The sequence below is a fragment of the Maylandia zebra genome, linkage group LG22 (assembly GCF_041146795.1).
Source record: "Maylandia zebra isolate NMK-2024a linkage group LG22, Mzebra_GT3a, whole genome shotgun sequence".
NCBI lineage: Eukaryota > Metazoa > Chordata > Actinopteri > Cichliformes > Cichlidae > Maylandia > Maylandia zebra.
Window position 1 is genome coordinate 4,201,364 of NC_135187.1, and position 18,680 is coordinate 4,220,043.

Sequence of the window (18,680 nt, forward strand, 5' to 3'; positions counted from 1 at the left end):
TCAATAGAGAAACAACACTACTTCTGCACTGATTTATGACCTCAGTAAACACTTTCTTAATGAGCTCATGGGCTCGGTGGTTAGTTTTGAGGCTCATTTAAGAAATTCTATATTATTTTTCAAATTATATAACATTTATAGAGAATGCCATGCCAAACCTGTGTGGTTACTTTGTGATTGACAGGTCATCACCATATATGCACACAGTGTCCAGGCTTTTTTAGTCAGACTGATCTCTTAACTTGGCAAATGTTTTAAATGGGTTTTTGATCTGTTGTTGTGCTTGTTGGCATGAAGTACCTACAGCTGGACAGTGGCAACTTAACTTCTTATAATAAGGAGTTGGTAGGGCCAGCCAGGACAGACTGGAACTGGGCCACCTATCATATGGTGGACGGGCTGTCACGTGGCGAGAGGCGTGGCACACCCTGGGCAGGTTATCAGCCTGCCGTAGGGCTAACACAGAGATAGACAACCATTCACACTCAGATTCACACCTATATCCAATTTAGAACTGGACTGTGGGAGGAAGCTGGAGAACCCAGAGAGAACCCACCCATGCAGACTACACACAGGAAAACCAGGCCAGATGGAGGAGCAGAGATGGAGCAGGATCTTCTTCCTGTGACACAACAGTGCTAACCACTGATTATCTATACAAATATTGCAAAAGAAACTCAATGAAATGTTCATATTTTCTGTGCATTTCATAAACAGAACAGAAAAAAGAAAATCAGGAAACCATAAATCTGATACATTTTCTGTCTCTAACCACACTGCTCTGGAAGATAGAGGTTTTTTTTGTTCTTTTTGGATAATTTACTAATATTTTTCCCAACTGAATTATGTCACATCATGAGCAGGTATCGCTCTGTACAGAGAGGGATTTATATAACAATGTGAGTTAAGCCACTATATGTCGTCATGTGCAGTCAAAGCCGACGCATATGAAGCGTTTCTAAAATAGAGGCCGGTTTAACTCCACGCATTCTCTGCATGACTGCCAGCTCTCTGGCCACGTGTCCTGATTGTAAGAAATTGCTGTCAGAGTTTTTTTATTATCAAATTTAAAAAAGGACACATAAGAAATGGGAAAGATGTTACCACAGCATGCATAGTATCCAAAAGCACAAACACACACACACGACAGATTAGATAACTTTGCACTCTCTCAGGTACTCGTAGGCGTACGATTTCAACAGCCATTAAATTCTATAGGTCACTCTGATCACCAGCCTTCACATTCCAGGCTCTCAACACCACTGAGGAGGGCTGCTGTATGGCTTAGTCTGTCAGAGTGATTTTTTTAATATATATTTTTTATTTGCTTTTAACTAACCATGATTTAAGCAGGAAAATGACTCAGGAGATTAAAAAGACAGCACTGCAATCAAAGGCAGCTTCACGGACGAGTATCTTACAAGTACACAAAGTAAAAATACAGAAAGTATAAATAAAATAGACCTTCAGAAAGGTCTGAGAGTGTGGGGATTTCAATCCTAATTTGATAGGCTTTAAATATTCAGCAGTGTAAAGTAAAAAAAACAAGCTACCTCTAAAACTTGTGATGTCACTTAAAGGAGTCATTATTTATGAAAGCAAAGAATGTTCATTTCCATCTAATACAGCATGAAATTGAATTCATGGATTCATAATAACAATTTTCAGTATACGGATATGTGTACAAAGGCATATTGTCAGCAGTCATCACTCTTATGTTCCACTGTTTGTTACCTAATGAACATTTATGATGTTTAAAAGACTGTTAAAACTGTTATCCTGGCAACTAAAGCCAAAAAGAGTTTAACATTTCTCTTCTTAACACACTGAAATACACTCATGTGTACCACTCGCTTCACAAACCAGTATAATGTGGCATGTATGTGTCAGTAACAGCATGGGAGATTTCTGTTTCCCAGTTGTGTACCAGGGTTTCTAACTTTTCTTATCATTATAATATTCAATTTCATTAAAAATCAGAAATCATTTAGAATAAATGTTTCAATTAAACCATAACTATCTTTTACAGTAGCTGTCCATGGTCCGGGGCCATGGATGGGCTTGAGGCTGAAATTTATGGTTTTCAGGGTTTTTATCATCATTCTGTTATCATTTTTATCGTTAACTCGGTTTTCCTGGGTCTTTTCACGTGTGTTATGAATAAATCTTTTTCTTTTTTTTGTAGCGGTACTAGTTTTATTTTGTTGTATTTATCCGCGATATCTTAAAGGCCGGTCTGTGAAAATGTTGTCGGACATAAACCGGTCCGTGGCGCAAAAAAGGTTGTTTTACATCCTGTCCGTTACATCAGAAGAAAAGCAATGCACTTTTTCCCACCATGCTTTTCCTTATTTTCTGCCATATTTTCTGTGAAAGGTCCAGATGCTTACATTACACAAAGCCAAATTTGAACTAAAAAGATCAGTGTATGCACAAGGGACCAGTTTTGCACGAGGAAGCTATTCATAAGAAAGATGTCCTACAAAAAGAGGGAAGGGAGCTTGAACAGCTTGGTTCAGACAGGGGATGAACTGATGAGCTACAGCAAGGCCAAGACCCATGACATGAATCAATGAATCAGCTATGAATCAATGACAGCCACTTTACTAAAGTCACACAATAAAAATATAGAGCGTCACTGATCCACCTCAAAAAACTAAACTTTTGCTTATTATTGTAGATGTAAAAAAAACATTTATTCAATAGAAATTACAAGCTAACAGTGAACAATCAGATATTAAGAAAAGAAAAACACCAACAAAAAAACAACAAACAAAAATGTTTCCAGTTCTCTGGTCTCCTAAACAACTCAACAACAAGAAAAAGACGATTCAGAGTTGTGTAACAGAACCTCTCAAAGCTGTAATGAAAACCCGCCAGATGTTGAGAGACGCTCTTCACACTGCTTTGTCCCAAAAGACACGAGCAGCTACATGAATGCTGGAAATGCATGGTCAGGTTTCCCCTCTTTAGAAACATATGGAAAACCACCTGGGACACACACATGTACACGCACAAAACCCCCTAATACACAGAAACTGTTGACATGCAGAGTCATGCACTTGTCACAGAAGCCTGTCCCACATGTGCAAAGACCAAGCAGGGCTTAAGAAGCGAGGCACAGAGAGGGTAGCAAACAGGTGGCCAGCAGAGACGGTAGGAAACAAGTAGCGAGACAGCGTCACAGGGGCGAAGGAGCTGCACAGCATCAGAGCACCTGTTTGCACGCCCGTGTGTTTGATACTGCTGTTACACATCACCTTGTCACATGCTGTTCATTCACAAGTACGCAGATTAGTGTGGACGATACAGGTGCGTTATGCAGGACTCCCGCAACAAAACTGCAGACGCATGCTAGATATGAAACATCAAGGCTGGTGTAGACATGGCACAAGGACAGAGACAGACAGAGAGCGAAAGAGAAATGAAAGAGAAGGGACACTGACCAGGGTTTGCTTGTATCTAAGAGCTTTCCTTTCCGACGCATCTGCAGCCATTGACACACTGTCACTGACCCAAAAATAAACCTACCCGCTCACCGTCTGTCTCAGCAATACCAGTACTGCTGTGGACGCACAGCCAGGACGCGCTTACACACAAACACGCACATACACACATACACTGAAAGGCATAGATTCACACCGCACACACAAACACAAATAGTTCCAGCTGGGGTTACCCCTGCAGTACTCCAAGCTATCTGTAAAATGAACTCAGATTTAATGAGACAGACTAAATACCAAGTGAATAATATACTAACTGAACTAGTTGTTGCTCAATATTTAAAGAGCTGCAGGTCAACCAGGTCATGAAAAGGGAGAAGCTCAGCGTTTCTTTGGAGGGGAATCCTGGTTATTCAACCTTGGGTTAAGATGTTACTAATCCATCCAACAGTATTAAGAGATCTGTTTGTTTGTTTTTTTTAAATAAGATGCAGTTTTTAAAACATGCCACTAATTAGCTAGCTGCTAATTTTGACTGCCTAGGTAGTTTAAGTCTGATTATCAGTGTTAGAGGTCAGCGCTTTGTGTTTTCAGTGCTAAAGAACAGGTGGTGAATGCTAAATAGTTTAATTTGTTTCGTTGTTATGCAAATTCTGTGAAAACATGCACAATAACAACGTGTCTTTTCAAAACTCAGACAAAAAAAAAAAAGCAAAACTCTTCAGTCTGTTAGCTCCTTACATGTAGACTGTTTAAGCACAGAAATTCAAAATGAATCCTTTCAGCAGGAAGGGACCAAAAGAGAACTTCTCAAAGAATCTGGAAAGATAAATTGTCTCATGTGTTAATCAGCAGTAACCACAGTCCAGCATGGTTTATGGCTGATCCCTGTAGAGCAGCGGTCCCCAGCCCCCGGGCCTCGGACCGGTCCGTGAGTCGTTTGGTACCGGGCCGCGAGAGTTGAGGCTCAGGTGTGAAATGTCTGGTTTTCAGGGTTTTTATCGGTTTTCAGCGTTATTTTGTTATCGTTTTTATCTTTAACTCGGTCTTCCTGGGTCTTTTCACATGTGTTATGAATAAATCTTCTTTTTTTTGGTACCTGTACTAGTTTTATTTTGTTGTATTTTTCTGCGACACCTTAAAGGCCGGTCCGTGAAAATATTGTCGGGCATAAACCGGTCCGTGGCGCAAAAAAAGGTTGTTTTACAGCCTGTCCATTACATCAGAAGAAAAGCAATGCACTTTTTCCCACCATGCTTTTCCTTATTTTCTGCTATATTTTCTGTGAAAGGTCCAGATGCTTACATTACACAAAGCCAAATTTGAACTAAAAAGATCAGTGTATGCACAAGGGACCAGTTTTGCACGAGGAAGCTGCTGTAGATCCATATAATGGCTGAACTGGTTTGTTCTGCTCTCCAGTCACACATGAAACTGGGTTATTCAAACTGGAATGAGGAAATAAACACTGGGAATTTGTTTCTTTACAAATGAAATGCTTTAAAAGAAAGAAAAACTGGCTCAAAGACCTGTTAGAATGAAAATGAGGGACAAGTGAGTTTGTTAGACATGCCTGTAAACTTGATTGTCAATGCAAATATCTAAACTGTGAGTTTCATGGCAGCAACTCGGTGCATTCAGGCAGTGACGTAAAGATGACCAGCTCTGGGTGAAAAATACCCTGCTGATGTCAGAAAACATGCCCAGACTGGTTCAACTTTACAGGAGAGCAACAGGAGCTCAAATAACCATTTGTTACAACAAAGGTAAGCAGGTATTTAACCAGGGAGCACAGCTACAGCTGCAGACCACACGGTACCATTCCTGGCAGCTAAGAACTGGAAACTCATACAATTCATATAGGCTCACCAAAACTGGACAATAGGAGACTGGAAAACACATCGGAGATTCACATGATCTATGCTGTGGAAAACTGATGCAGTTCTGAAGGTAAATGGGGGTCTAATGCAGTACTAGCAAGGTGCACCTAAAAGTGCAGATGAGTGTATGTCTAAATTTTTAAAAATATTAGCCATTGCTGCTATAATTTCTCTCTGGATGATCCCTGTGACACACTGCCAACCTGTCCAGCTCTATGACAACAAGAACTCCAGGCCTCCCGGGACCCTAACTTGGATAAGCAATTAAGAAAATGGATGCAGGGGCATTACCCTTGTAATAATCAGGTGTACATAATAATCTGTTTTGTGTACATGTAGCTGCTTTTCTTGGAGCGTGTATGTCAGGCTACAGCAGAGGTTACAGCATGTGGGGTGTAATATTTAATGCTGTGGTACAAATCAAGCTTCAGACAGTGAAGTAATCTGCTTTCAAACACACATTTGCAGAATTCCAATGCATACTAGAGGTGGAAAACAAAGAAATAGTGACTGAAGCAACAGATGGGCTGCCTAACAGAACAATAATCATGATTAAGCAAAACCTCAGAAATGTAAACAATATCAAAAGTTCTTTCTCAGAACAGAAGCAGCTAAAAGAAACACAGAACAACACAATCAGAAACCTTTAAACAACTCAAGCAAAACATAAAATCTTTGCTTGTGTCTTAAACATAAAAAGCCTAAACAGCAACAACATACGCTGAGGTGTGGCACACAATATGTAGTGCTGGTTACCTCTGTGTTGCCCTGATGAACTTGTGCAGGTTGAAACCAGAGACAGCAGTGAGAGCACCAGGAGAGATTTCCATGATGGTTGAAACCAAAACAGCCACGGCAGTTTCACCGTGCTCCTAAAGGAAGGTAAAAGTGGAAAATCAAAAAGGATTAAACCTGTGGCCTTCAATAGCAAGGCCACTACAATGACACTTCACACAGGCTTTCACACAAAAGCTACAAATATTCGAGTGTGCCTTGGATATGTTTGTTCCTACTGAGACTTCAGGCCTCTTCAAAATGGATCTGCATGTGGTTTACTTTGCTCATCTTTTTGTTTCATCTGAAGTGTAGGCCTAAAGAAAAACAAAGAGGAAATGTCACTAATTAATACCAGAATAGTCCACCTATACACTCTAATTACAGCTGCTAAACCAGGATTTGTGTTGGAAGGGTTAAATTAACTCCCCAGTGTGCATCTTTGCATTAGTCCCGCAGAAGCACTGGTGAGAAAGCTCTGCTGTGTTTTGTGCTTGGACCACACATCATATGGGACAGACACAGCTGCTTTAACAAGTGCAAACTAACCACCCTTGATCACACCTTTCCAAACAGAGTGGAAAGGTGTGATCAAGTTGAGAGTTGCCTGTTTAATATGTAAATAAATCTCAGTACTGCAGTATAGTGGAGGAATCATTATTTATTCAGCTACGATAGTTGGACAGGTGCACTGTTTGAGCTTTCACTGTCTGTGTATATTCAACAACTACTACATTTAACTGCAGGCCAAGTCTGCAATTAAACAGACTGTTTGCTATGTAGTCCAGTTTTTCTGCAGCTGATGGAATAAAAATTATTACGCATTTCCACCCACTGGAAAACTCCAAGTTTGTCAGCTAATAAATCCACCCAGCTAACACATACACACATACACAGAGAGAAAACATGAGCAGTGACACTCAAAAACAAATACAACACTGACTGCAGACTATGTGCAGGTGATAAAGCTGAGAAAGAAAAAGTGTCGGTGGTGGGTGTGGCTAACCTGAGGCAGAGAGACCGAGAGAGAAAGACTGGAGAAAAGTCACAAGTGAGAGAACTGAAACACAGATCCTACCTTCACTGATGTCTTCAATGGAAATGTGTCTGTGTGTGGATTTCTCTCCATACATCAGGAAACCATGAAAACGGAGGATTTGTATTTGTTTCGTAGCTTATATGAGACTAAGGACAAAACTACATGCTTTGGATACAAGAAGCATCCAGAATCTGATACGTACACAGCACCAGAGAGTCAACCAGCAGGTATGATTCAAATATATATGTGTCAGACTAACATACTAAATAAAATGAAATGATATTAAACAGTGGTCAGATTTTTAATTTGAGGCTTGATTTCTCTTTCCTTTTAAATTGAAGACTGAACAAGAAGTTTCACATCACTGTAAATTTAGTACACCGGCTACGTGTTCTGATGCCTTAATTTTGTGCACTAGCATTTGCACATATGTGTGTGTGTGTCTTAAATTTTTCCTGTTTGTTCTCACTGTGCATGTGTGTATAGAGAGATGGCAGAGCCTTTTGTTGTGCGTGCAGGCGTGTTTTGGTTTTGTCATAGTGTGTGACTATGACAGAACAATGCAGACAAACTGGTTTAGTGACACTGACACAAGTTACAGAGACTGTGCGTGCACGCATATGTGTGCATGCATGTTCTGCCTTTTAAAAATGCTTACCACATACCAGTGTGTCTCTGTAAGGGTGTGTGCGTGCATGTGTCACAGCAGCAGTCAGTCAGTAATAAGCTCTGATGGATGAGGATGACATTTCATTTACAGAACCTGAACAAGCACACGTACCTTTAGATCAGTCGCAGTTGATGGTTTTGATCCCATTGCTTCACCACGGCAGCCTGTGGTGCTGAAACTGCTGTTTGAATGACTGAAAAGAAAAAGGTAGGCACGCGTGTTATTTTTAACAAACATTATTTGACTTAGAAGACTTTAAAGGAAACTTCTCAAACAATCCTCTCCATTCAGAAATACATTCAATATGGTGACATGAAGTACTGGTTTATATTAACAAGTCATACTGTACAACTCATTTGAGATGTTAATAACTTCATACATATCACGATTGAGTGCCGCACTATGAGTGGGAGTATCCCCCCACAGAGGGACAAAAGGACCCCCTGATGATCCTCTAATCGCCTGAGCCAAGGTGTGAAAGGAGGTTTAAATCTGGGACTCTCCGCCATTTGACCTTAGAACTGAAGAAGCTTCTCGGATGAGAGGTGAAACGTCTTCAAGCAACTTAAAGAAGTCCAGACGCTTTTCTTTGCAAGCTCCTTTGACTATTTTTGTGCTTCTTCGAAAGAAAACAAAGTAACTATCAGATGATTTGTATGGCGCAGTCTTCTCTGACAGCTTAAGACTCATGAACAAAGCTTTTCTGGTTACCAAGTGATGCCACGGACCCCCCAACCACACATTGGAAACTATTGATCCAATAGTTTGCAGATAGAAACCAAACCAGAAACAAAACTGCAGCGTTAAGTTAAGGTCAGCAATCTAAAAACAGTCTCAGCAGTGTTCAAAAGTCTGTTTTATGGCACTACTGAGAAAACCATGAGACTAATTTCATAAATTTATATAACAACAACCATAATTACAGACAACTGTTGAACTTTTAAGCAATTTAAGATAAGCTGATTTTTGTTCATCTGCTACAAACAGGATTATTCAAACTTGTTGAACGAGGTTGTGTTTTTGGAATAACCTGTTTTAAGCATCTGCAGAAAAAAGTCTTTGTTTCCAATATCGTGACCTGAGTGACTTTAATCCCCGAGTCATGTGATTAGGTTTTATTTGCTTAATGACTTTATCGCATCTGTGAGTAAATAATGATGCTCTTCTTGTGATCACCTGAACATCAGGCACCAAGTGTGAAACACTCATGTCTATATTTGCTAAACAAATTAAACAAACAGGAGAGTGTGCTTCCCTGAGAAGAAAAAGGTTGTAGAAGTGTGTGTCTGAATCCCCCATTTATGACCCAATAGCACTGTAATCGTACTGGGAATGAACAGCCATCACATGCAAATACGCGCAGTCAAACGTGCATGGGAGACATTTGCAGAGACATATGCTGCAAATGTTTTCATTCAGATCTCCCATTTCCTCTTTAGTGTTGTGCTTTACATCAGTATTTGTTTTCCCATTTTTTCCTTCACTGTCAAGTTTTAAAACACGTTTTAAAACCCATTTTTATTCTTTGGCTTTTGGCCTCAGCGGGACACGGTTTCTTGTAATTAAATGAATTATTAACTAATTAGTTATTTTACTTTTTTCCTTTATTTAGTTTTTATTTGTACCTTAAATAATTTCATTATTTAGTTCCAATAGACAGCACTTTGCATCAGTTGTGGTTTCTTTTAAAGTGCTTTATAAATAAAGATGACGATGATGATTTTCCTTGTACAGAGCCACCTTCAGAACTCTGGTTTTAATAAAAATGTTCAGCGTGGCTGTGGCTACAATGTAGCTGCCATCACCAGTGTGTGAATGTGTGTGTGAATGGGTGGATGACTTGTTGTGTAAAGCACTTTGGGGTCCTTAGGGACTAGCAAAGCACTATACAAGTACAGGCCATTTACCATTTCAAATTAAAGACGTTTTTTATATCACCTGTGTGATTGAATTAGTTGAACCGGCTGCTGTACGTCACGAGGCTTTTATGGGTTTCGGGTCACTGCTAGTTGATGGCTATAATGACATCTGCTCTCTCCATTATCGTTGTAACCAATAGCTGGTCAGCACCACACGTTCACCAAGCACACCCTGGTATATTTGCTCTGTTAGTCCAGATTAAAAGGTCACTGCTAATATTTGTTATGTGAATCTAGATGGAATAAAAGGCCAAAGTCAATATTGAATTGATTTGCTAACGTTGATCACTAACAGTCTGTATGTCTGTGGGTGTGTGTCCTGCTGGACTGAACTTCACTGTTCATACAGTCACTAGCTGAGTGACTGTGTAAGCTGTGAGGATTTCAGGTTGCTGCTGAGCAGGGATATCTAGCTCATAGTAACGTTGATCTGTGTTCTGCTTTCCCTCTCCAGCATGTCATCATCCAGCTCTACAAACGTTACTGTGTGTGCATCGAACGACACCCTGTGCAGTAAGTGCTCTAATCCTACTTATTCCTTTCCTTTGCTTCCTCCTTGAACAATCTCTCCCACCTGGACCTTTCAGTTCTTCTCTCGGGCGATCACATAGACGCTTCTATTAAGCTTATGTGACCTTACAAATTATTCTACTCCAGACATCTTGTTTATTATGAACTTTTGACTATAATGACACCAACTTAACAGCTTATCTTGTACTTGATTGAGTTGAAACCTGAAACTCAGTATCTAAGAAACCCAAAGCTTAATGTGCATCTAAATAGTTTTTTCATGTGTTTGATTACATTTTCTGCTCCTTTTCAGCCCAGTCACAAATCTTTGGAAATATATTGCAAATATGAACATCTACTCCATCTATTCACTGGCCACTTTATTAGGCATGCCTTGTTAGTCCTGTTAGTCCATTTTTCCTTTAGAACAGCCTCAGTTCTTCGAGGCAAAGATTCAACAAAGTGCTCTTCAGAGATTTTGCTCCATATTGACATAACAGCATCAGGCTGCAGATTTACTGGCTGCATGTTCATGATCCCAGTAGTGCTCTATTGTCTGGTGGCTGTGGAGAGCATTTGAATTCACTGAACTCGTTGAGATGTTGAAGAAACAAATTTGAGATGATCTGAGTTTTGTCACATGGTGCATTATCCTGCTCGAAGCAGCCGTCAGAAGAAGAGTGCACTGTTTTTAAATGGATGGAGATGGTCAGCAGCAATACTCTGGCAGGCTGTAGAATTTAAGTGACGCTCAGCTGGTACTAAGGGCCTGATCAGTTTGGCAAGAAAATATCCCCACACCATGACACTACCATTAGAGGCCTGAACCATTAATACACGGTTCAGGCCGTGTATGTATGTGTGTGTGTGTATATGTATATGTGTGTGTGTGTGTATATATATATATATATATATATATATATATATATAAAATGGCATGCCCTTTAGGAAAATATTATATATATATTCCAACCAAAGTCTGAATATATAGAATGAAACTTGAATATATAGAATGAAACTTGAATATATAGGATGAAACTTGAATATATAGAATGAAACTTGAATATATATAGAATGATCTTTTGAATATATAGAATGAAGCTTGAATATATAGAATGAAACTTGAATATATAGAATGAAACTTGAATATATAGAATGATCTTTTGAATATATAGAATGAAGCTTGAATATATAGGCAGGGCAGCCACCTGGCTGTTCAGGTAAATAAAATAAAATGCAAAAAACCCTCTGACAAAACCTCAGAAACTTTCCATATGAGCTCAGTCTTTGTTTGACTCTCAATAGAACAGAATGAGAATGGGGCGATGTGATGGGTTGGTAAACATGGAAATGGTAAAAGCTCAAGCTAATACAAGCCCTTTAATGAAAATGACAGGAAATGATTTATGGTACTCTGTAAGGCTCTCACCACACCTAAGAATGTAATAGAGACTATATGTACCAGTAGTTTTACATTCCAGTTTGCTCTTTCTAACAACGTGGGTTAAAGGTTAAAGCAGGTGGAAAAAGCAGGTAGAGCTTAAACAGTGAAAACATCAGTGGAAGGCTGAGCCCCCAAATCTAATACATGAATGCCAAACAACATTAAAAAAAAAAGGGCAGGGCTTTTGAAAGCTCTGCAGATCTATTGTAGTACAAGAAAAAACAAACAAGGCTTAAGCTCAAGATTTCAACATCAACTGTGATGGATTAATGATTACTACAGTTAACGATCACTGTATTGATGTTATATGTGAGTTAAAAAGGAAGGGAGTGGAGCCAGAGCTAAAATTAAAGATCTGATGCAATCAACTAGCTCAATAACGAGTTGAATTTCTCACAGCTATCAAAAATAATTAGTTCATTAGCTCTAATCAAAATGCATGGACTCAAAGAATGCATGCTCTTTGAACTTTCCAGATGCCAGAGTGACTCATTCCAGTTAGTCGAAACCAGTTTTACTATCTAACCACAGCCCGATGGGACAGTATAGCAGGAGACTTGCCTTTTACACTTCACTTGCCATCTATGGTGTATCAATACCAATATAGCAGGATGATGTCATCGAGGTGAACAATCGCCACACTCTGATTGTGAAAATTGTATTACTTTAGTTCAGCTGACCCTGGCTCCTCCACTGTTAGGTTTTCATATCTGCTAGATCAGTGACAATTAGTCCTGGTTGTGCTCTGGAGGTCTGCTGAACAACAACTTAAAGCAGGTGGAGAATTGATTCACAAGATTCTACACCAGACTCACCGAGGCTGCAGACTAGAACCATGACTGCTGCTGCCAGCAGCAAATTCATAAAAAGGTTTATTTTTATCATACTGGGAATGAACAGGTATTGTGGGAAAGGTCCTGCCTTTCCCACAATACCTGCTTGACCCCACTAAAGAATCCAGATCTGTGGGAAACTGTGCTGGTTATCAGCCAGTTAGGCCAGCAATAGAAAGCAAAGCCAAAACACAACAATCACATTATTCTATGCCTGCATGCCCTGAAATAATGTAACCTCGTTATCATATCAGGGATAAATGAAGCGCCCAAGCTTTGTTTTCCACTTCCCAAGCTTCTATCTTTAAAATAGACAGATCGATGGTGAAAGCCGCTTCGTCAAATTACAGTCTTGTTTAGCTGAATACCAACATTTCACGTAGGCGTAAATGGAAAATGATGCACTGTCTAGGTAGACTTTTCTATCAGCAGGAGGTGTAACAGCCAACATACTTAACCTGTTAACATGCCCTGCGCTTAACAGCAAAAATAAACCTGCACACCCTCTTCTACAGTGCAACGAGGAAACTGCAAGTCTAATAAACAAGTGCATATCTGACCTGAAATTTACACATGAACTCCTGTGTTTCCCTCTAAGCGATAAAAGAATATCAGGTGGAAGTTATTATCGTCCCCGCGCTGCTGCTCTTCGGCACCCTGGTCACCTTAGTGCCCCTGTTTATACTGAGGTATTGTTGTGATCGTAATCGGACACGGGTCAGAACGGCCCAGCACTACCACAGCTCATCACACAGACAGACAGAGAGGCATCACCAGCAACAGCATAGCACCAACCACCACCACAGTCATCGCACCAAGCACCAACATCACAGATCTCATCTGCAGGGCATTGATGGTGAGCCAGCATGCAGAAGTCTCTTTGTGCACATTTAATCAATATTTTAACTTTTTTCATCTTTACATGCACATCTGCTTAATGTCCACTGTTCTTTCCTTAAACAGCGCCCCCTGGCATCAACCCACTGGAACATGAAGAGCTGCCAATGTCTGTTACACAAGTGCGGCAGAATGTCAGGCCAACGATGGCTGTAGCACCACAGAGGTCCACAGAAAGGCATCATGAAGCCTTCAGCCAGGTTGCTGCACTGCCGCAGACTTTCTCCATCCACCCTAATGACACAGTCAACTTCTACAGAGCACGCACGGACAACAAGAACGTCGTGCTGAGGGTGCTGAAAGGTAAACTGAGCTGCTTGAACCAAGTTTTGGTTTTGCAAAGTATACCTGCAAAATGGCTTACAAACAAGTGTTTTCCGTTTTTTGTGTCCAAAATGCTTTTCAAAGTCAAACATGATCAATTATTGACAGTAACTGGAAATGTTAAGTCTAACTCTGTTATCAAATATTTATTTTTCCCAGAAACAGCCACCAGCAGTGAGAAACAGAAGTTTTTGGGGTTTGCTTCCTTTGTGTCTGGATTGGGGCCGCATCCCTTCATACCTGTGCTGCTCGGCGTTATGTCAGCGCAGTCGCCTTTAGTCATGGTGGTGGAAGAGCTACAGCAGAGAGACCTGCTGGGCTTCCTGTGGAGATGCAGACAGGTAGTGCAACCTATTAGTTATTCATGACGCTGAGCATGCTCTGGGAGTAAAGTTTACAGTGCAGTAACAAGAATTGCCACAGTGCATGCAAAGTAAAAGGATAAATAACACAATTAAATATAAAACAATAACATAGTATTTAGTTCCAAATTATAATGTAATGGTTTCTCAAGTTTAAAATTGCTAATTGAGCAACAAAACAAGAAAAATAAATTAAGTCACAGTTTAATGGTAAAATACATCATTCAACCCAAGAGTTTGGCTGAAAACCTTTTGAGGTTAAACATAAAAAACACTATACCAACTAAACATAGTAAACGGGATAAATACAATATTAATCACATATTATATAGAAGGATAATGTTTAGCTTATGAACTCTAAACTTAATGGTGACTGAAGTAATTACAGCCATCTGCCTGTGAGGGGCAGTATAGTGCAACGTAAGCTGTTTCTGAAAAGATTTGAATAACCTGACAGTTACAGTCTGTCCTCGTCTAGTGGTGTACGGTTTAGGATAGGAGCTAATTATGAACATCCATAAAGAGAGAGGAAAGATCTCAGAGCTTTCAAAGTGAATACTCACTAAGACTGATTGTTTATAGTAACATGTCTACTTTCTGAATGTAACGAGTCTGACACATTTACACCTTTCTCCCACTGAAGGATAACTCAGGTTTACAGCCTTCTTGTGACATGACAGAGAAGAGGATCTTCACCATGGCAGCACAAGTGGCCTCTGCTCTGGTTGGTTAAACAGCTGTCTGCCCTTCCAACAGTCTGCTTCACGATCTTTGAGCAAACTGCTTCCCAAGAAAACTTTATTTGTAAAGCACTTTAAAAACAGCAACTACAACTGTGGATTCAGTGAAAGCATAAATACAGTATAAATTATTACACACAGTGCAAAACAAATATATCTGAGATGCATTCATAAGAACAAGAAAACACATATTTTAGAAATGTGCCAAAAACCTGTTCAAACTAAAAACATTACATAGAAATCACATTTTTACACCCAAATTTGAGCCGGGACACTGGACTTCACTGAGAAATCAGAAGTTAACCAAGCAAACATTCAGCCCCTAAGCTCTGGATGTTAATGTTGTGAAGTCTGGCTTATGGTTTTATTTCTTTTATTTATGTATTTGTAGTAATGGACATCTCCTAAAGGCCCTCGTGCTCACTAACTCTGAAATTGTCTGAACATCTTCTAGGACTACCTGCACAGTCAGAACTGTATCCATGGCAACGTGGGAGCCCGCAGCATTCTGGTTGGTGGAGACATGACAGCTAAGCTGTGGGGGTTCGGCCCGGCCCACCGCAGGAGAACCCAGGGCAGTTCAACGGGAGAAGATACAGTGACTAAGAAGTGGCAGGCGCCTGAAGTGCTGGCCATGAGACCCATCACTAAGAGCAGCGACGTGTGAGTGTCCTCTGTGAGAATAAAAGATCCCCGTCAATGGACAGAGTTGTCAAAGACTGATTCATGTCCCAGTCCATCCCTGGATGCTAGAAGTCCAAACTATTGCACTAACAGCACATTTCGCTGTGTTTACACTCAGTAAGGTAAAAGGAAGAGCAAGAAAACTGACATGCCATTCTTGAACTTTTCTAACAGATGGTCCTTTGGCATCCTCATCTATGAAATGGTCACATTAGGTAAGTATCCTTCTTTCTTTTTTTTAAAGAAAAAAGAAAATTAAAGGGTGATGAAATTCCCCATTAGTTCTGTGACATGTAAGGATTTTATAGTCTCTCTCCTTTTACTGGAGTTTTGGGTGGAGAGAAATTTTCTAAATCTGATATACAAGTGTGTTTCTCATAATTCAATACTGGTGTTATGCTAAAAAGTGATTTCCCATATTTAGACTTCTATAAATGACTTTCTGGCCTATAATGTATGAAACATATGTCAGTGTATCCCCCATGAATGATATCAAGTCACCTTAAAACACAGACAACATTCCTGTAGGGGCCAAAAAGGACTGGAAAACAGTCCTTTTTGCAAAAACAGTTATTTTAAGAATAGATAAATGTATTAAACTCAATTTATTTATAATTCCTGTTCACTAAAGTCTCTTGATCAATACACACATTAAAAAACCCAAACAATGGAAATCACTTTTTTTGGCACAACACTGGCTGACATGGTCAGTGAGTGTGCTCTGTGACAAGATTGTATACTCCAACCTTTCAGGTGACCCACCATTTGCTCAGGTCCCGTCGTCTGAACTTCTGCAGCATCTCCAAAGAGGGAGTCACCTCAAACGACCGGACACCTGCTCCAACTCACTGTAAGAGCAACAGCAGACCAGCAGTTTGCATCACTCACTAATCATCAGCTTATACAAAGATGTCCAACTTTTAGCCCGTGACTGTTTAGGAGACGTTTCTGAGCTTTGTTTCCCCCCATGTGGGTTGAAAAAAATAATCCAAAAGAATCCAGTCTTTTCGTTCAGGTGTGCCTACACTGGGCTGCCTCCACCTACTCTTACACCATCAACCAGCAAATTAATTTATTTTTTATTAAAACTACTTTCAGTGCATCTTCTTTTACAGTCTCACACGTCTGAACAGTCAACGTTTGGGTCTGCTTGGTAAACTTTGGCTGTATACTAATAATCAGAAGCAGAACATGAATGTTTTAGCCATGTATCATTCACACATTTACTACAATATTTGCATATTTTGCATCATTGTAGCCTTTTAACAATTTTTTTTGACGTTTTCTATGGTCATTGAATCTATTTCCATTTAGTTTAAACATTTCAGTTAATCTTTAGGGATAATTTATCCCTACAGACACGATACTTTTACCTGCTTCTTCCAGTTTTACTAGCTTTTGGTCACACTTCTTTCCATTCTTGTTACCTATTTTCCGACGTCTCAGTGGAAATATTATTGTTAGCTATTAGTTTTTCATACCAGTATTCATATGCATACGGTTTCACAGTTGTTTTCTGTTTTCACGCTGGTGTAGGTACTCCATTATCAGGTCATGCTGCCACTTCAAGGCCAAGAGCCGGCTCTCCACGTCGGAGCTGATTAGAATGCTGAAAGCCGGGGAGAGCTCAGCCAATGGGCGGACAGCTCTCAGAGTGACTGAGCCATTCATATTCGAGAAATACTTGAGTGAGGCGGGGTTTGCAGAGGCGTACAACTATGCTGTGCTCTGATTGGCTGGTTGTTATCAGAGGTGGTGGCACGCCGATTTTCATGAAGGACCGAGGACTGGTGCAAGAACTCTCGCAGAAACGTGCACATTATAATTGTTGTTTATAACGTTTTTGTATTTGGTAGTATTGTAGGAAAACGTGCATGGCACAAACACTTTATATTTTAAAGAATAATATATTCAGTGTAAAAAATACATTTACTCTGTCAAAATTATTGTCAAGAGATATAAAAATCTTTTTTTTTTTTTTAAATGTAATGCATGCTTTAATTTTATCGATGAGGCCAGCTCCTACTTGATCTCTAGATGGCATCACTACAGGTCAGGGGTTTAAAGGATGCAAAAAGACTAGCACAAAACTGCCACTGATATAGGAGGCATGTGTGACCAGCACAAGAAAGAGAAGAAAGAAAGAAAGAAAGAGGTGTACATAAAGTTATTGTTTCTTTATTTAAGTCATCCACCTGGAAACTGGAGCTGGGTGCATGTGCTCCTGATTGAGAGGTGTGCTAACACAGGCAGCTGTGGCCAGTCTCACCTCTGCTAACTGGAGTCAGTGCCGTGGACCTCATAACTGTTTTTGTACTGTGGATGTGCCCACAATCTTTATTTATTTATTTTAATTGAATTATCTGAATTATAACGTATTTTCAACTGCTATCGGGAAGAAGCACCTTATAGATTCAAACCAGTTGTATTTCAGGTGTTCTATATAATAAAATAAAATATCAGAACCTAAAAATATGTGTTTTTGCACATAAGCCTGTTAGGTTAGGATCATGAGCTGTAAGGTTTATCAACACAACTTGTTAAAGCCAAACTACTGTATGGTCCAAACATGGTCTCTACCGACTCCGAAACAGCAACACGGCTGAAGCCAAAACTAACCACGGAGCCTCTAAAATGGATGTAGCTACTGTGATCGTATGACATCATGACTACATTCATTTTTCATTTACAGTCTATAGTTTATCACAGCGGTCTCCAACCTTTTTTGCGCCACGGACCGGTTTATGCCCGACAATATTTTCATGGACCGGCCTTTAAGGTGTCACGGATAAATACAACAAAATAAAACTAGTACCGGTACCGAAAAAAAAAATTTATTCATAACACACGTGAAAAGACCCAGGAAAACCGAGTAAACGATAAAAACGATAACAAAATAACGCTGAAAACCAATAAAAACCCTGAAAACCAGACATTTCACACCTGAGCCTCAACTCTCGCGGCCCGGTACCAAACGACTCACGGACCGGGGGTTGGGGACCACTGGTTTAATCACATCTGGGACAACAAACCTGAAGGGACTTTCTTTAAAACAGCACAACACCTCAGCCTGAACTCAAGCCGGGGGAGAGGAGTTAAAAACAAAAACATTAAAGTTTCAATGATGCAAACTGCCCACTGATGATCTGCACTTGTTACAC

The 18,680-nt window shown here is 40.0% G+C and overlaps 2 protein-coding genes and 1 long non-coding RNA gene across 4 annotated transcripts in view; 1 reads left to right on the top strand and 2 right to left on the bottom strand.

Moving 5' to 3' along the window:
* Window positions 1-3,539, bottom strand: part of LOC101469711 (chloride channel protein 1) — a 54,669-nt gene extending 51,130 nt beyond the window's left edge. The window contains exon 1 of the mRNA XM_004569737.5: window positions 3,447-3,539. Coding sequence (XP_004569794.2) covers window positions 3,447-3,497 — 51 coding nt within the window. The 5' untranslated portion in view covers window positions 3,498-3,539. The remainder of the gene's footprint in view (window positions 1-3,446) is intronic.
* Window positions 3,540-5,958: 2,419 nt separating this feature from the next.
* Window positions 5,959-17,139, bottom strand: LOC143414626 (uncharacterized). Its single transcript, XR_013095278.1, has 5 exons — window positions 17,001-17,139; window positions 16,282-16,367; window positions 13,974-14,056; window positions 7,918-7,999; window positions 5,959-6,195 (listed from the first exon to the last, which is right to left on the bottom strand). It is a non-coding gene; the product is annotated as an uncharacterized LOC143414626 (long non-coding RNA).
* On the top strand, window positions 7,127-18,660 carry styk1a (serine/threonine/tyrosine kinase 1a). 2 transcript variants are annotated; one of them, XM_004569738.2, is made up of 10 exons: window positions 7,127-7,363; window positions 10,180-10,238; window positions 13,111-13,368; window positions 13,476-13,712; window positions 13,893-14,074; window positions 14,739-14,819; window positions 15,290-15,498; window positions 15,694-15,734; window positions 16,273-16,369; window positions 17,056-18,660. In XM_004569738.2, the coding sequence occupies exons 2-10, from the start codon at window positions 10,181-10,183 to the stop codon at window positions 17,249-17,251; spliced, it is 1,359 nt and encodes a 452-aa protein (XP_004569795.2). In that variant the 5' UTR covers window positions 7,127-7,363; window position 10,180; the 3' UTR covers window positions 17,252-18,660. The 2 variants fall into 2 exon arrangements, with proteins under 2 accessions (XP_004569795.2, XP_004569796.2); XM_004569739.2 differs by lacking the exon at window positions 7,127-7,363 and adding an exon at window positions 7,870-8,013.
* The last annotated feature ends 20 nt before the right edge of the window (window positions 18,661-18,680 follow it).